Raw genomic sequence first — 16,832 nt, 5'->3', positions numbered from 1 at the left:
GCCGTAGGTAACGATTTAGTTCAGGGCTTCTCACAACAAAAATTTTGGTGGCCTCAGACTGCAGCCATCGACTCTTGCTGGTGGTGGCTCATACAAATGTTCCTCAAATTATTAACTTAATTAAATATGCACATATTCATGGCCAAATCATTGTAATTGAGTGATGTAGGGTTGTTTTTTTTTTTTATTTTGCAGACTCAATAATGTAGTTGTATTTTGGCGCCCCTGGCAACTCCCCCAGTTCCCCACCTATCACCTCTGGCCCCTGCTGCCTACCCCAGACCTCCACAGCTCCCCATCACCCTCCTGGGCACCACTGCTTCCCCCCCATTGCCCCAAGCTCCATCCTGCAGCCTCACACCCCATACTTACACTGCTCCTTGCCACAGCACCTAGTAAGGCTGGCCTTCCTGAAGTCCCTCTGCCCTGAGCTGAAGACCAGAGCCTGCTGTCAGAGCCCCAAGGCTGAAGTGGGGGGTGCTCATGCCCACCCCCAGAGTCCTGAGGCTGAAGATAGGAAGGGAGGGGGAAGAATAGAGTGAAGCCCAGTGCCAGAGCAACTGGGCCTGGCTGAGGATGCAGGAGGCTGAAGCCTGCTCCCAGAGCAACTGGGTGTTGCAGGGAAGGGCTGCAGCTTTGCCCCCTGCCCCATCTCTGCCCAGGAGACTGTTGTGACTGCAGGAAAAACCCACGGGGCCAGCGTTCCCTTTAATTTTTCCCACCCATGTGTGGAATGAATTTTGCTATGTGCACCAATGTGGAAGTGATGTGACACACATCACCTTCATATTGGTGCACATAAAATGTATGTGGTAGGGCTGGGGCAGAGGGTTGGGGTGCAAGCTCTGGGGTGGAGCCAGAGATGAGGGGTTTGGGGTGCAGGCTGCGATGGGGAGAGAGGACTGCCACCAGCCCTTTCTCGCCACAGGAGTTTAAGGCTAGAAGGGATCATTAGATTATCTAGTCTGATGGTTTGCAAGAGTAAATCTGTCACTACAGTCATTTAGCAAACACACTGATGCAGTAGGTCTTTTATACATTTGTACAGCAGCCAGGACAAGTACATCTCTCTCCTAATTGGAGCCTCAAGGTACTATTAGAATGCAAACAATAGGATCTATAGTCAACCAAGAGAGCAAACCTGTTAAGATGACAGAAGAATTGCTCTAACTTACTAAAATGAATTTTCTTCAAGAAGTTAATGGTAAAATTCTCAGCAAATTTATGTATTCTGTGGTTCTGAAACTTAGTATTTTTATTAGCATAACTCTAGCAAGCAGGATTGAGACAAATACATTTACAAGAGTAACCGGGTGAAATGCCCAGGCTTGTGTTATACAGGTTATGCTAAAATGTCCCTTCTGGCCCTAAAACGTAGACCAACTACTCTACTGACACCTTCTGGCCACAAAGGCGTTTTTCCTTTTAGTAGAAGTAGTTTACTGTATCTTTATAAGAAATTCTGTTTTTGCAGCACAGGGCAATAATGGGAAGGGTACTAGGGCAGGGTAATCAAGTATTCCTTACTTCCCTAATCCATGGCATCTACCTGGCACTTCCCCTGCATGGCTGTAGCACATAGGGTTTCTTTTAAGCATATGGACCAGTTACAGGCTACTAGTGAAATCCCATTAACCACTCTCTTTCCCTCTTTTGATTGCACAACACTTCTGGCTACAGTATTTTTTTTTTGCACAAGAACAAGGCTCAAGGGGAGTGCTAATGTCCCAGCCCATATGCCCTATATAACACTGGGAGAATTTTCACATTTCAGTATTTCTCATTTTATCACAGCAATTTTATGTAGATTAAGAGGCACCTAAATGAGATAAGAATCAGAGCGCCTACCAGGAATTTATAATGCAGAGTTCAACTATTTATTTCCACTGTGAACCTAAAAACTGTAGGTAGCCTAATGCATTATATCCAGTGTTAGGAACGGATACACACTTTTCAGTCTAACAAATGAAGTTAGCAAAGACATGTGGAATTCATGGTTAAAAGCCTGTTACTGAACTGACTATTATAGCTTCCACAGTGGCGCAAATGTATAGACCAGTGTAAGCTATGCTCCTTGGCTCGAGGCTCTTATATAGGCCTGGATATTATATTTAAGATAGTTGGACAGCCTTGCATAATGTAGCAGAAGCTATTTTAAGTATTACTTTCTTCCGTATACTCCAGTATACCAAATAAGTTTCGGACATGCCCGACTGACAACCCAAGAGCTGATTCTCCAGTGCTCACAGGGGGAGGGAGCACGGCTGCCCTGTAATTGTCTGCTTAGTGCAGGGGTTCTCACAACACTTCTTTTTGTGGTCTAAGTGCGGCCACCAATTCTTGCTGGTGGCCACTCTGACAATTTTTCCTTAAATACTTGATTAACTTTAGAAAAAACATGTTCAAATCATTGTAAATTTATATATATTTACACAGGGCTTTCTGCAAACTCAATAATAAAAATAATTGCAGTGGTCTCCATTTTTTCCTGGACTTACACAGGATTGAAACACAAATAAGGTGCTTTGCATGTTTTTGTTTTGGTTGCTTTTTAAAAAAAATTAGACCTGGTGGCTAGGAAGTCTGCTACTGTGAAAAGCCATATTTGTATGTTTGTTACTATCACTTTCCACAGAAGCAGACTTGCTAGCTAGCTGGGAGGCAGCGAAAAAGTGATAGTAACATACAAGTATCACTTTTCACAGCAAATTTACTCAGCCCCAGCAAGTGGAGGAACAAAGTAAGCCCTGGATGGGGAGATAGGCAGAGAGGGCCAGGGACAACGGAGGGGAGGGGAGGTCAGGGCTGGCACCCGCTGTTGCAGGGCTGGGTCCCAGAGCCCAAAGCCCCACAGCCGAAGCCTGCAGCCCACCACCCTAGGGCTGAAGCCAGAAGTCCAAGCCCCACCACCCCCGGGAAGGTGGGGATCTCACTCTGGCTGCCTGATCCTCCAGCATTTGTGGCTTTGGGGGGGGGGGGGGAAGAGGAGAGAAAGAGAAGGACCCAACCCCTGCTAGTGGTCCTAGGGGAGGGGCCACTGCTTCCCCACTGCCCAAATAATCACCCAGGAATCTGTGGCCGCAGGAAAAGCCTTCAGTGGCCACATTTGAGAAACGCTGGCTAGTGCAGTATCTCTCAGTCATGACCTCTTATTTCAAAGACATTTTCACAATCCTTTCATTTACTATAAAAGAGTAAATGTATCAATGATACACCTATGTAATTTGCATGTGCTTGAAGAGGTTGACAAAAGAAACATTGACCTTTATGGGTAAGGGTGTTGTGGGAAGGGGGGGAGCAAGATTTTTCTCTTCGGGTTGCAATAAGATTTAAAGATTTAATGACCCAATTGCCTTTTGTTCTCTTCACCTGCGTTTCATGAATACGTTTTCTCCAACCCCCTGCCAGTTCAGAAACAGCGGTCTTTAACATATACAAGGAGAGTCAGGTTTAAATGAGAGGAAATTCATACCTCCTAACTTGCTGAATTCCCAGAGCAATCTAACACAAAGACTTAGACCTGGCATACACTACTGTATGCTGAGTAAACACCAATGAAATTCTCGCCAGGGAACAGTTTAGTTGTATTTTCGAATACAGTAAGATCTACTACTTGAGTTTATCCTACAGACCTGGAGCCAGTCCATTAAAAAGGTTTCTTTTGTACAGAGATGATGAAAAAAATCACAACACACTTCAATTCCTATTTTACCGCAAATCCAAATGAAAAAAGCTCTTTCCAGTGCCACGTAGAACCACCTTCAACTCCTAAGAGGTTACAAAAATTTTGCATCTCAGGGTTCACACTGAACTCTCAATTCATTAAAATCTCCAAGAGTCTAAAAAACTGCAAGCCTCAATACACCAAACTCATGTAGCCTCTTTCACAAAATGCTTTTGGGCGTGAACTTTACCGAACACCAAAAAGCAGCTGGCTAACAGCACACAGCAATGCTGAAGTGAAGATGTCTCCAAGTGCATTTCCGCAACTAGGATTAACATCCCCACCTCCGGCCCTTTTTTAAGTCACTTGGCATAAAATTAGTGTCACCGAGGAGTCATAACTCCAATTTAAGGGACATTCGTGAGGCCTACGCACCAGACTGTGGCCAGAGTCAGAGAAGCACACTGACCCGGCCTGATTCTGTTTAGCTTGACATCTGACAGTTCACCCCAAAAGGTGGTAGGAAAAAAAGGAACTTGGGATGGGCAAAATTTCCAGAGAACTTGGAGGCAAAACTTTTAAAGACCTACACTGATCAAAAGAAGAGTCTCCACATTACACTGTCTTTTATGATTTTATTAAGATCCTTTCACGGGCCACAGTCCACCTTCTCCTTCCAAGTGTTGAAAAATCCTACAACAAAAAACAAAACACTTAACGAGAGCACAAATTTCAGTGATCACTGTAAAGTTATTAGTCACCCTGACCCCAAAATATCCTGCTGGTCTGACGCTCCCCTGGACTGCAATCCATTACCAGCCAGGCCACAGCATTCCACCACTGTAACAGGTCTAAAACGAGCTCAGTGAGGCGGATTCCTGACATGATTGTGAAAGCAATTGTGGTTTCACTCAGTACAAATGGTCCCCTTTTCTTCCCTAGCATTATCCACACACTTGTCATTGCCTCTAATGATCGGTCAGATTACAAATTAAGGTAATCCAAGGAAATGTAACGAGCGTTAAGTATACTTCGATTTTACAAATAAAATTCCTGAAGCAGGGATCAAAGATCCAGTGATTTGTTGTATTTGTTTGTAAACTGCTTCAACAGGAGAAAAGATATCCGGACATGTTTGCAGCTATGACTGAATACACACAGGAACAGATCTATTGAGTGAGATTGTATCATTACAGTCACTGAATAGACCTGCACTTTATTGGTTAAATCTATGAAGTGTTTGAAATCTTAGAACATGAGCTGGTATAAGGAGAAAAGATGGTGCAAATTTTACAGACTGTGGCATAGTATAGGTGTGAATGATACAGGTGCTTTCAGAAGTTTCTGACAGAGAGTTGGGTTCATATCACAAGGCAGGTTATCCCAAGTATACCAGCTGGCAGAAAAGAGGAAAAAGGTCAGGGTAGAGTATCATGGGAAACTTTGGGTAAGGATTCCTAAGAAGTATAACTCAGTTTTCATTCTTGTTGGAATTTCACCGTTAGTGTCTGAGCACTAAGTTCGAGGCCTCTTTTGCTATAACCCTTCTCAGACAAATAACCCAGAAGTGATCAGTCAAGGACTCTGACTCAAGGTCCTGAAATCCATGATATAGAACATAACATGGTACAGGGCACTTGGACAAATATCTCTTTTCAGACTCACCATCATATCTTCACTGAAGGGCTGATGTTAACTGGTTTAGTAATGCAGCAATGGTACGGAGTTACACAGTGCTCCACCCACCACAATCGCCTCAAACACTTCACAAAACTAGGTTCCTTACCTATTGCCCTTACTTTCCACTCCATCACCCCAGACCCTGCACTGTAGCAACTGACCTTGCAGTCAAAGACTGGGTGCACCCTAGAAATGGAGAGGAACAAATACAGAGCGACAGGATGGTCGGGAGCTACTGATTGAACAGGTCAGTCTTTATAACAGCCCATGTATTTCTGTACTCAACTTTTTAAAATTTTATTTTACATTTGACCGATTAGCAAATTTGTGGCCTAATGCTGATTTTCAAAGCAACATAGGAGCATTATTCCTGAACAGACCAATGGTTTAATGCCCTGCATGTGTCCCATTCTGGCCACAGGGCCACACAGAATTCTTTGGAGAAACTCAGATAATGCATCTAACTGTTTGTTTGTTCCTGACTCCAGCAGAAGATCAATCTCTACCTCAAAGCATGAGGCTTGGTAGCCCTTACTGTTATCTTTGCTAGAATAAAAATGATCATTTCTGATGGGCATCACACTAGTTTCTACCATTTCAGAGTCACAGATCAAGGTCACTTACCCATTATGCAGTGGGAACTGGCTGAGGCATGGCTGGCTGTTCTGGTTTGCCACCTTTCTGCTCTGAGATGGGTGTGGTGGGTAAGATCTCTTCCTTGGGCTCCACAATGCTGACATGGTCTGGCAGCGGTTTCTTGGGTCCAATCTTCCCACTTGGGTCCCAAGGCAACATAATCTTTACTTTAATACCCAGCACACCTGAAAAAAGTGCAATATTATAACTGTGGTCATTGCATTTAAAGGAGATAAGATGCTCTGTATACATTCAGATGCTGAACTGATACAAGTTCTAAAACATTGCCATGTTTATTCAGTGGGAGCTTCCAACATCCACATAAAACTTACACTTTGGGTAATCTGTACTAGGACTCAGTTATTAGTGTGAATTAACAACACCCTTTAGGCGCACGAAGGCATAGAACAAAACTAGTCCAGTAATTTTCCTTTCATCGTTTCATGCACTGCTCTCTCACAAAGTGGGAGCTTTAAACCCCAGTTTCCTGTGCTAATTTATAAATAGTCTCTGTATCCCTTCTCAGACAAATGCCTCAAAATCATCCAATGAACAGGACACTCTGCTAAGGTAACCTAAGCACAGTACCAAAGAACATGGTACTGAACAGGCTACACTTACACAAGAAATGTCCTTTCTGACTCGTCATCGTATCATCACTGAAGGGATATCAGGTAAGATAACTGCTCTCATCTCATGTTCAAGGACTGTTCGCTCACATGTGACAATCACTTGGTGACCCGAAGAGTAAAAAATAGTTTGCATCCTTTTTGAAGCTTTAATTATATAGACCTGAAAGACACTTACATTCTCCCTCATGCTTTTTACCATAGAAAAAAATATCAGGACTATCTAGTCTTGCATTTTGTTTCTGCCAGGAGCCCTGGGATGATTAGAGATCTGGGGTGGGACTACTTGGCTTTCAGTGGTATTTTATAAAACCAAAGTCATAATTTTATCCCAAATGCTTCTCAGGAACAGGGGTTAAGTAGGTAGCTAACACGTTTTGAACAGTGACTTAAAATCCTCTCTTCTCTCAACTACTTAGATTTCAGTCTCACTAATTCCAGTAGCTCTTCAGTCACCTAGGGCATTGCCCCCACTGCTGGTTGAAGTGAGCCTCGCAGCCCAGGGCGACAGACTCACGCCAGCAGGGCTCAGCTACACCTGACCCCTACACTTGAGAGCCCAAGTTCCAGCCTCAGCTGCAATATGCACATGGCTACTTTTAGCGCACTAGCTCAAGTCAGTCTACCCTGGCTGCAGGAGGATTGATTTAAACCAGGGCGATTTAAACAATTATTTATATCACCAAGTGGAAGGCCTTGATTTAAATCTATTTTAAACAACTTTTCCATTTGTACTTCAGTTCTCTGCTACAGAAAGGTGCACGCTCATTGGTTGATATAACCCTTAATACACGTTTATTTACAACTAGAGCCTTTACACTAGATTTGGTACATCTTTTTGCTACCTAGGAGGCTATACAACCACCAACATTTATTTAAGAATGATTTAGTTTCTAGTTTCAGATTATTAACTGTACGTTTTTAGTATGTTAGAAAGTGGAGAATGATATATTGCTTCTTTACTAGATAATGAACTCGTAGCACAATTTGCATCAAGCTACATTAGGATGGTAACTGGAATTTAAATACAGAACAGCATGCAACACTTATCAGAATACGTTTCACATTTACAACTAAATGATCTATTACACAGAGGAATTCACTGTAGTCAGTGAATTGCACTGATTATTTCAGGTCAGTCAGGGGAAAATTTTCAAGTATGTCTAAGTGAAAGTGACTGGAGCTTAAGATCCTACTCACTAAGTTTCTTGAAAATGACAGTCTTGCAAGTCACTTTGCCAGTGTCTTGTACACACTAGCACCGCTCCTGGGGCCCCCACAGGATCAAGCCCTTACTATAGTTCATTACCAGTTGTGCCATGTTTATAAAGCATGACCTCAAAAGTTAGATGTTTTCCTGGATTTCTTTCTTTATATAGAAAGGCAGCCTTAACTCAACTACAGGCTCATGTATTCAGAATATTTATTTATTTAAAATGTTTTAAGAGAGTACAATAAATTTAGGCCTTAAAATATTTTGTATTAAATTCAGATTTCATTTCATTTCAAACAGGATTAAAAATAAAATAATAAAAAAAATCAAGCCAACTAAAATAAAAATAAGAGTGATTTTTTAAAAATGTGTGTCACACTGCCAGGCTGGGAGTTTTACTCCTGGCTGCAGTGTAGAGACACCCTTGCAGCACAGGTACTCAACCTGGGATCGCAAACCAGCTTGCCCTGCCTTTCTTTATGGCTAGATGGGAGAGTCCCAAAACTTTCTGTTGTCGCATCGGATTATCACACGGAAAAGGCTGAGAACAACTGTTCTAGAGAATCCTCCAACAAAAATGCTACAACCCAACCTCAGTATTTCTGAAACAAAAGTCCTTTCAGGCCTCCTTTATCTCTTGAAGCATAAAAGCTCATTTTCCTTTTGCAGCTCACTTTTAAAGTCCATGTCTGATCATCAAGCCTTACATCAAGAGACAGCAGAGTCTAGCTTGCTGGAAAACGTGACTGCCAGTTACTGTGTAAACTCGGGCAAGTCCCACTTTCCCCATCTGCATGATTGGGATAATATTGTCCTACCTCCTCCCAAAGGAGATTACAGGAACAATCTATACAGCACTGTGAAAAATGTATGTATTTTCTGGGCTAACTATTAGAAACTTTGAATATAGATGTATACATATCCAAAGTGACTGACTAACTGATAGGCAATGCTGCTGCAGGAAAACACAACCAGCTGATGTGCTGACCCATAGTACGGTACTACTAAGCACCAGTCATAACTTGCTAACTAGGAATTTTACTGGCAGCTGAAGACAGTTTAACGTGTATTTCCAATTTATTTATATAGGACAAGAGCAGACGATGCGCCACATTAGACAAAATGTGTGAAACAGAAGACAGCCCCAGACTGTAAGGGCTTGTAATTTCAAAAGGCAAAACAGCATTACAAGTACCAGGAACTAGCAGCAGTTAGAGCTGAATACTCTGCGCAACAGAAAATGCACTGCAATTCTGGGAGTGACCACTCCTGTAGCTGTCAGACAGCAGGGACGCTGCCAAGGAGCAGCAGAGTGGCAGCACTTAGGATTGTCTGGTACTAAGTGCGAATACAGGGAGCCAGCCAATTGCAAGGGGATACATATTCCAAACACTCACCCTGCCTGAGGAGGACGTGGCGCACAGCTGTATCGACATAGTAGTTTACAGGATCTCCACTGTGGATCATCAGGCCATCCACAAACTTCATAGACTTGGCTCGCTGGCCTCTGAGTTTACCGGACACCACCACCTCACAACCCTTAGCACCACTCTCCATGATGAAGCGGAGGACGCCATAGCAGGCTCTTTGGGGAGTGAAAAGAGCTACTCAGTGGTTGTAGAGAGCACTGTGTACTGCACAAGTAGGGGATATGGCTGTGGAATGTGCCAACTAAACCCTCCATAACCATCAAATTCCGATCCAAAAATCCAGCTCTCGTTAAAGGTAAGTTTCACCAAAGGGGACTGTTGCAGCATTGTCAGCCCCACAGCCTTGTTTACTTTTACGCAATTTTTCTAATAATTTCACTCCAGAGTTCCAAGAGTGGGAATTCTGTGCCTGCTTCACCTTATACTTAGATGTTATGGGCATTGTGCACTGCTCAGCACAATGGGCTCTGGTTGCTACTACATGTAATTACATAAAATAAAAGCACTGGACAGCCTATTGAGGTGGAAAATTCTGGCTCTCCATCCCTTCTCAGACAAATGCCTCTAAATCATCCACTGAACAGGACCATCCTGCCAAGGAACCCAAGCGCAGCATCACAGAACATGACACTACAAAGGGTACACTTAACAGGATACATATCCCTTTTCTGACTCGTCATCGTATCATCACTGAAGGGATCTTAACATGTGAGACCACAGGCCATTTAAACCACAATTCATTTCCTACACAGCTTTGTTTGAGACCGAAGCTCCATCTTTGCTAATATTTCGCCCCCACCATTCCGAATAAATGGGTGTAAATATAAGCTTTTCATGTTTGACTTAGCCTGCACCCTCTTACTAATCCCCTCAGTAACAGGGCAAGTTCTATATTAAAACTAATAGCGAATTTTATTGCCAATTGTGACAACCCTAAACAAATCATGTTTTATTTAATACTTAGTTATGCTATGTGCTATCAACAGCCTTGTGTTTAAACACAACACAGAAATGGCAGTTCAAATAAACTAATTAAAATTTGTTTTAAGTTTGCTGGACTGTAACAGTGGCTTTTTAAAAAAAAAAAATCAAAAAAAAAAAATCTACTTTTGAAATAAGAAATCTACCAGAGTACTTGTGGCACCTTAGAGACTAACAAATTTATTTGTTGCATCCGATGAAGCGAGCTGTAGCTCACGAAAGCTTAGAGACTAACAAATTTATTTGAGCATAAGCTTTCGTGAACTACAGCTCACTTCATCAGATGCAACAAATAAATTTGTTAGTCTCTAAGGTGCCACAAGTACTCCTTTTATTTTTGCGGATACAGACTAACACGGCTGCTACTCTGAAATTTACCACCTAGATAATTAATATTCAGGAAAAAATTAGATAATAGCACTTTACAGCTTTATTCTGTCAATCATAACTTAACCTGCGTAATGCATGCATTAGTCCCAGTCCACAAACACAGTGGTTAAAGAATTTTCCTCAAAGCCACAGAGCAAGTGTCAGAGCTGGGATCAGAACCCACAGTGGTCCCAGTCACTTTACTCTTTTACATCTACAGACCATTTTATTACACTTCTGCACTTACCGACGCACTGCTAAACCTCCCAGAAGTTTGTAACGCAAGGATTCTGCTTGGGCAATAGCACAAAGACCTCTTGTGGCCACCTTCTCAGCATAGAGCTACAAAACAAGGAACAAGTGCTCAGAAACAGTTACAACTGTGAAGGTTAGCAGACTTCATGCATACAGGTAACAGGAGCCTCAACTGCCCTCTGTGCTCCCCTCTCCTTTGCATCCAGTAACCCACTAAGTTCCTTGATACTTAGACAACAGATTGTGGTGCTTTCGTGTTTGTCCTCTGCTCCTCATGTTGAGCTGAGACATCCTAGTGATGCTCCTTTGAAAACCAAGGCACCATTAAGGCATGCTTGGTGCAGTCCTGGAGGTGCAATCCTACCAAGCCAGCCCAGAACATTAGACAGCCCTGGAGGTGCAATCTTCCAGAGGTGTCCAACTATGGACAGTGCTGGTGATGCATCCTGCAGGGTGGCTATGGTATGCTGGGCTGTGCTTGGAGGAGCATCCTACCAGACATGCCCAGCACTCTGGGACAATTGAAAGCTTAATAAAGAGATCACAGTCAGAAAGTGAGGTTGAAAGTGTAATGTCCTAAGCAAAGCACAGGACAAAAGTCAACATGGTCACAGTCACCTGGCAATTTCTCCCACTAAAGTTTAATCAAAGTTCCATAAAACAATTAGCTTTGCGTGATGGGGAAAAGAAAGCTAAGAATCGCATTAACACAGATCTTACCAGCAGCAGCATCTCCAACAGTAGCTAGCAGCAGATTCTTTAGAGGAAACATGGTAGGCAACTATGTAATAGCCTCCAGAGAGGAAAAGTTTCTTCCTAAACTCCATCAGATAACAGTTTATGCTCTTACAAATGGACCCAGTTTTACAGTCCTTGCAAACTCTGTTCTAATTCTTATTGCTGTACTCTGGATGCCGTTACCCATCACAATCTAGGCCTCAAAAGTACCTTGTGACAATGAGTTTCACAAACTAGTTACAATAATCAACAGCAGTGGTTCTCAAAACTTTTGTACTGGTGACCCCTTTCACATAGCAAGCCTCCAAGTGCGACCCCCCCTTACGCATTAATAACATTTTTTTATATATTTAACACCATTATAAATGCCGGAGGCAAAGTGGGATTTGGGGTGGAGGCTGACACCTTGCAACCCTCTGAGGGGTCCCGACCCGCAGTTTGAGAACCCCCGATCAACAGAAGCCATCAGTTTTGCATGAAGTAAAAGACAAGAACCAGTAGCATTAGCTAACAAGGATCCATTCTAACTCAAACCTGCTACAGGTCATAATACATTCCCCATTTTTGGTCTTCTAGCACCAATGCATCTCCATTGGTGGAGAGAAAAAGTGAAAATCTAATGCCTCATATACAATACTATTAAACCTTACTTGTGATGACTGTTGATAACACATATGCAGACAGATGTGTGACTTTTAAATTGTTGTCACATTAAATTAATGCCTTTTCTAGACCTGATGTAATCAAAAGCAACATCAAGGCTCATTTTAAAGTATCATCAGAAAATGAGACAATAAAAAGAGAAAAGCCACTTACCTCAACGCTTCCTTCAGGAAATCCAAACCTTTTCTGTACAACAGCAGTCAGCTCACGGATTCGGCGTCCCTTCTCACCAAGAACATTTTGTGTTCTGAATAAAGTAAACACGTTTATTGAAATCTGTAGCTGTAAAGTAAAACCTATTTGAGGATTTAATTTTTTCTCCATGCCAATGTACCAGTCTTACTACAGTATATTACTGTGCCAAGTCTAGTTTTAAATGACCGACTAAATGGGGATTACAATCATTCCCAGAGACAATTCCACAGTCTACCCTCATCACAAGGAAGTTTCCCCTAATATATGGGCATTTATTCACCATTTCTTAATTTCATTCACATTTTCTGGTTACCATCTTTCCAAAGAAATACGGTCACGTATAGCAGGATTATACACAAGTGTCACAGATTCTAGCTACTGATGAACGCTGTGAAAGAATAAGAAGCAAGTTTCAATTACCTGGTAGCAAGGATGATAATTTCAGTCCTCGTTGGAGTAACTCGGACCTCTACTCCAGAGTATCCATCTTCAGCCAACTCACGAGTCAGAAACTCATTTAGCTCAGCTTTGAAGATACCATCAGCGACAAACTAAAACAGAAAACAGAACAAGTCGAGCTATGTTTAACAGTTCACAAATAAGTTTTCTAAGTAAAGTTTCATTGCTGGTTGAAGGTGCTGGCTGAACAGCTCAGAGTCTACATTTATCTTCACAGAACAGCAAAAACACTCCCTATGCAAGGCCAAATTTGTCTCAACCCTGCTTTAGAGACTACACTTCTAACATCAGTGTAATCCCTTAATAATGATCAGACCAAGACTTCAAACAAATCCAGCTAAAACCAAGCTCAATACTAGCTGATAAAACCATGCTTTGTTTCACTTTTCCAAATGGCAGCTCTTCCTAGCCAGTGTGAATTTTAAGAAGTTAATTATTTCAGATTACCCCCAATCAATAAGTAGTTTTACTGCTTAAACCCAGGCCCTGACCCTGAAAACACTTGACAGGAAACATTACACCTGGTTACAAGTTCGGCATGATTTGATCCCTACTTTGCATCTGTATTAGTGATGGACGTTAGAGGGTTTCACACCAGGTTACTAGCCCTGGGGTGACCAAGGCCTTAACCCTACGTGTCTCCACTTCTGATAAGCTCCGCAGACCAAACTCACTGGAAATCTGAGTTTTACTCTGCCAGCTCCAGGGCCCACTTTATGAAACACTGTCTGTCTGGCTGTTCTGCTGCAGGGAGGAAACACTGTCTGTCTGGCTGTTCTGCTGCAGGGAGGAAAGAGCGAAAGGTTTATACGCTCTGATAGGACGCCGGCCCTCGCCCCAAGGGGCCTGAAACCCGCTTCCCCAACGCGGGGACCCTCTGCCCAGGGGCCAAGCGCGGAGCGGAGCCCTGGCCTCTACGCAAGCGGGAACGAGCGGCTGCTTTCAGCCACGCGGGCGGCTCGACTCTCCTGCCAGCGGCCGCCCCGGCAGCGGGGCGCCTCCTTCCAGCCCCGCACAGGCTCCGCGCCGCGGGCTGGGGAGCCGGCCTCCCCCAGGCCCAGGCCCAGGCCCCACGCGCCGCAGGGAGCCGCCATGTTGCGCCCGGCCGGGCCCGGCCTTTCATCCGTCTCCATCCGCCCCCGCCGCCGCCCCGGCAGCCCCGCCCCGCTGCCCGGGCCCTGCCGGGCGCTCCCCGGCTCCCAGCCCGGCCGCTGTGGCCGGGGGCCGCCCGCCGGCCGCCCGCCGCGCTCACCTTGCGCTTCTTGGAGATCTGCACCGCCATCTTGCGTCGCGCCGCCCCGGCGAAAGGAAGAGGCCCCCCCGCCCGGGGGAGGATATAAGGTCCCCTGGCCACTTGCCATTGGGCCGCGGCCGGTCACGTGGGCTCGCAGGGGCGGGTGGGAAATGTAGTCTTCCTCAGGGACAGCCCCCCCCCGCCGTGCTCTGAGGGCAGGGGGTCAGGGCTTGTGTCCGCTCGCCCCGGTACCACACGCACTAGGGACAGGGGTGAGTCTTTCAGGCCAAAGCGCTGTGTGGACACTCTTACTCCAGATTAACTGGGGGTCTGCAGTATAAAGTGAAGTTGGCGTAAATTACCACGCACCGACCCCTCGATGCGCACGGACGCATCTCGGAGCTCGGAGACAGCGGCACAGTAACCCCACCTCCCTGACCGGCACGAAGCCATGGGGTACTACTGAGCACGGCGCGGTGCAAGTCTCGACCTACCTGTCCTCCAGCACTTCGTGAACTCCACGGCCCAGGGGGCACGGACAACAGAAGCCGCCCTGCGCTTTAAACACCCCCTCCCCACCCACCCACCCACCCACACTAGTGAAATCTTTTCCCTAGCAAGCACACCTTAGCAGCTCTCTCTTCCCATGTGTGACTGCTCAGCCAACCGTGCCAGCTCCACCCACCAGACACGCTCCGAGCCGGTGTAGACAAGAGATAGTCTTGGGCCTGTGAGGAGAAGAGGCCGTGCTGACACAGCTCCAGACCAGCCCCAGCAACATGGACATCTAGGCGCACATTGCAGGAGGGATGCAGACCAAGGGGTATGACAGGGACCAGCGGCATTGCCCCGTGAACACGAAGGAACTGCAGCAGGCGTACCACAAGGGCAGGGAGCACAGCAGTCGTTCGGAGTCTGAGCCCCAGACAGTCTTCTTTTACAACGACCTGCATGCCGTACTTGGCGGAAACTCCCCCAGCACCCCACAGATCACCATGGATACCTCAGCAGAGCCTGAGATAGAGACCTCTACTGTGTACAGCCAGGAGGAAGAGGGTGGAGATACTGTAGGGAGACCAGGTGACCGGATTTTGAGCAGAACACCTGGTTGAAAAGGGACCCTGGCGGCTCCAGTCAGCACCGCCAACCGGACCATTAAAAGTCCGGTTGGCGGTACTGCAGTGCTAAGGCAGGCTAGTCCCTACCTGTCATGGCTGGCACTGCACTGTAGCCCGGCTCCTAGGCAGAGGGGCCACGGGGCTCTGCGCACTGCCCCCTCCCTGAGCACCAGGTTCATACTCCCATTGGCCAGGAACAGACAGGATCTGTTTGAGATGACACCAGGCAAACATGGATGAGCGCGGTGAAGGGGACTTGGGTAAGTGTGTGCATGCATTTTTTCTTACAGTGTTTAAAATTAAGATGGTGCCCAGTCCATCCATAAGTTAACAACTCAGCTATCAACTTAGGCGGGGATGGGGGGGGCATGTGGAGCAGCGTGTTCGCGTACGTGAGAGAACTCAATGAAACTTTCATGGAGATACTTTGCAGTCCTCTTCACAAGGTTTCTCGGGATGACTGCCTTATTTCTTCCTCTGTGGTAGGATACTTTCCCACACCTCTCTGCCATGAGTTTGGCTGGCATCATTGCAGTAAAACAGGCTAGGAGCATGTGGGCCTGGGTGGCTTTGAGACACCAGTAGCAGTTTTGCTTTCTGTGCCTTTGTGATCCTCAGGAGTGAGATATCAGCTAAAACCACCAGCATTAAATAGTGCCAATGTTCAGTGCCATTCCCTATACTTGTATTGTTTCATGCAACCAAAGTTCCTTCCAACCCCTTGTCCCATACTCACCATAGCCAGGGCTGGAGAGTGGTGCTGTGCAGAGGCATTCTGATCTGAAGCTGAAATGTCAATAAACATGTCTTATTAAAAGGTGTTATGGGAATAAAGGAAGGAAATTTTGAAACGCATCTTTCCCTTTCCACTGTGACTGTAAATGCAGTAATACATCTGTCCCTTTTTATCAGCAGCTGCTGTCATTGCAGCCTTAAGGGATGCCCCCTCCACACCCACAGAACGCCTTACCATGATGAAGAGGAGAAAGAAGAGGACTAAGGAGGGAAGCCGTGTCCAGGGAGATCCTGCAACCCAGTTCTGCATCAGATCACAAAGAAAGGGCCTGGAGGCATGGGCTGTGGGTAATGGAGGCTGGGGGAGGCCAAGCCTCCCCAAACCTCCACTAATGCTCCCCACCACAGCCACAGGGCCAAGCCGCAGTAGGGCTCAGCAGTCCTCTGGGTGGCCTGGGCTCAGGGCTCTGGACTGCTCTGGGCACCGGCAGGCTGACTCGGGTTCAGGGTGGTTCCAGTGGGCCAGCCAGAGCTCAGGGCTACTCTGGGTGCCAGCAGGCCTGCTCTGGGTGCTGGTGGTCTGGCCCAGGCTCGGGGCTACTCCAGGCCCAGATGGGCTGGCCTGGGTTCAGGGCTGCTCTGGGCGCCAGGGTTTGCGGCTGTACCGGCCAGCCAGCTGGCGAGAATTGGGGGAGGGCAGGGCCTCAGGCGGAAGGGACAGAGCAGGGGGCTAACCTCCCCAAATGGGGGGGGGTGCACTCGTCGCCCATGCCTGGAGCACCAACATGGCCAACGGCAGGAAGAAGGAAAGCTTGGACAGGAGAAAGGTGCAG

General features: G+C 45.8%; 1 protein-coding gene across 2 annotated transcripts; it reads right to left on the bottom strand.

The window, feature by feature from the left end:
* Positions 1-4,285: 4,285 nt before the first annotated feature.
* Positions 4,286-14,247, bottom strand: RPS3 (ribosomal protein S3). 2 transcript variants are annotated; one of them, XR_014712529.1, is made up of 8 exons: positions 14,165-14,247; positions 12,874-13,004; positions 12,412-12,505; positions 10,850-10,944; positions 9,220-9,407; positions 5,969-6,165; positions 5,451-5,530; positions 4,286-4,357 (listed from the first exon to the last, which is right to left on the bottom strand). XR_014712529.1 is itself a non-coding variant. In XM_084635358.1 (7 exons), exons 1-6 carry the CDS (start codon positions 14,192-14,194, stop codon positions 5,972-5,974), a joined length of 732 nt encoding a protein of 243 aa, XP_084491484.1. In that variant the 5' UTR covers positions 14,195-14,247; the 3' UTR covers positions 4,286-4,357; positions 5,969-5,971. The 2 variants fall into 2 exon arrangements, 1 of the variants encoding a protein (XP_084491484.1); XM_084635358.1 differs by lacking the exon at positions 5,451-5,530.
* Positions 14,248-16,832: the final 2,585 nt, after the last annotated feature.

The sequence above is a fragment of the Lepidochelys olivacea genome (assembly GCF_965140295.1).
Source record: "Lepidochelys olivacea isolate rLepOli2 genome assembly, chromosome: 1".
Taxonomy (NCBI): Eukaryota; Metazoa; Chordata; order Testudines; family Cheloniidae; genus Lepidochelys; species Lepidochelys olivacea.
Note: the sequence above shows the minus strand (reverse complement) of the source record. Positions and strands in the feature narration are given on the sequence as shown.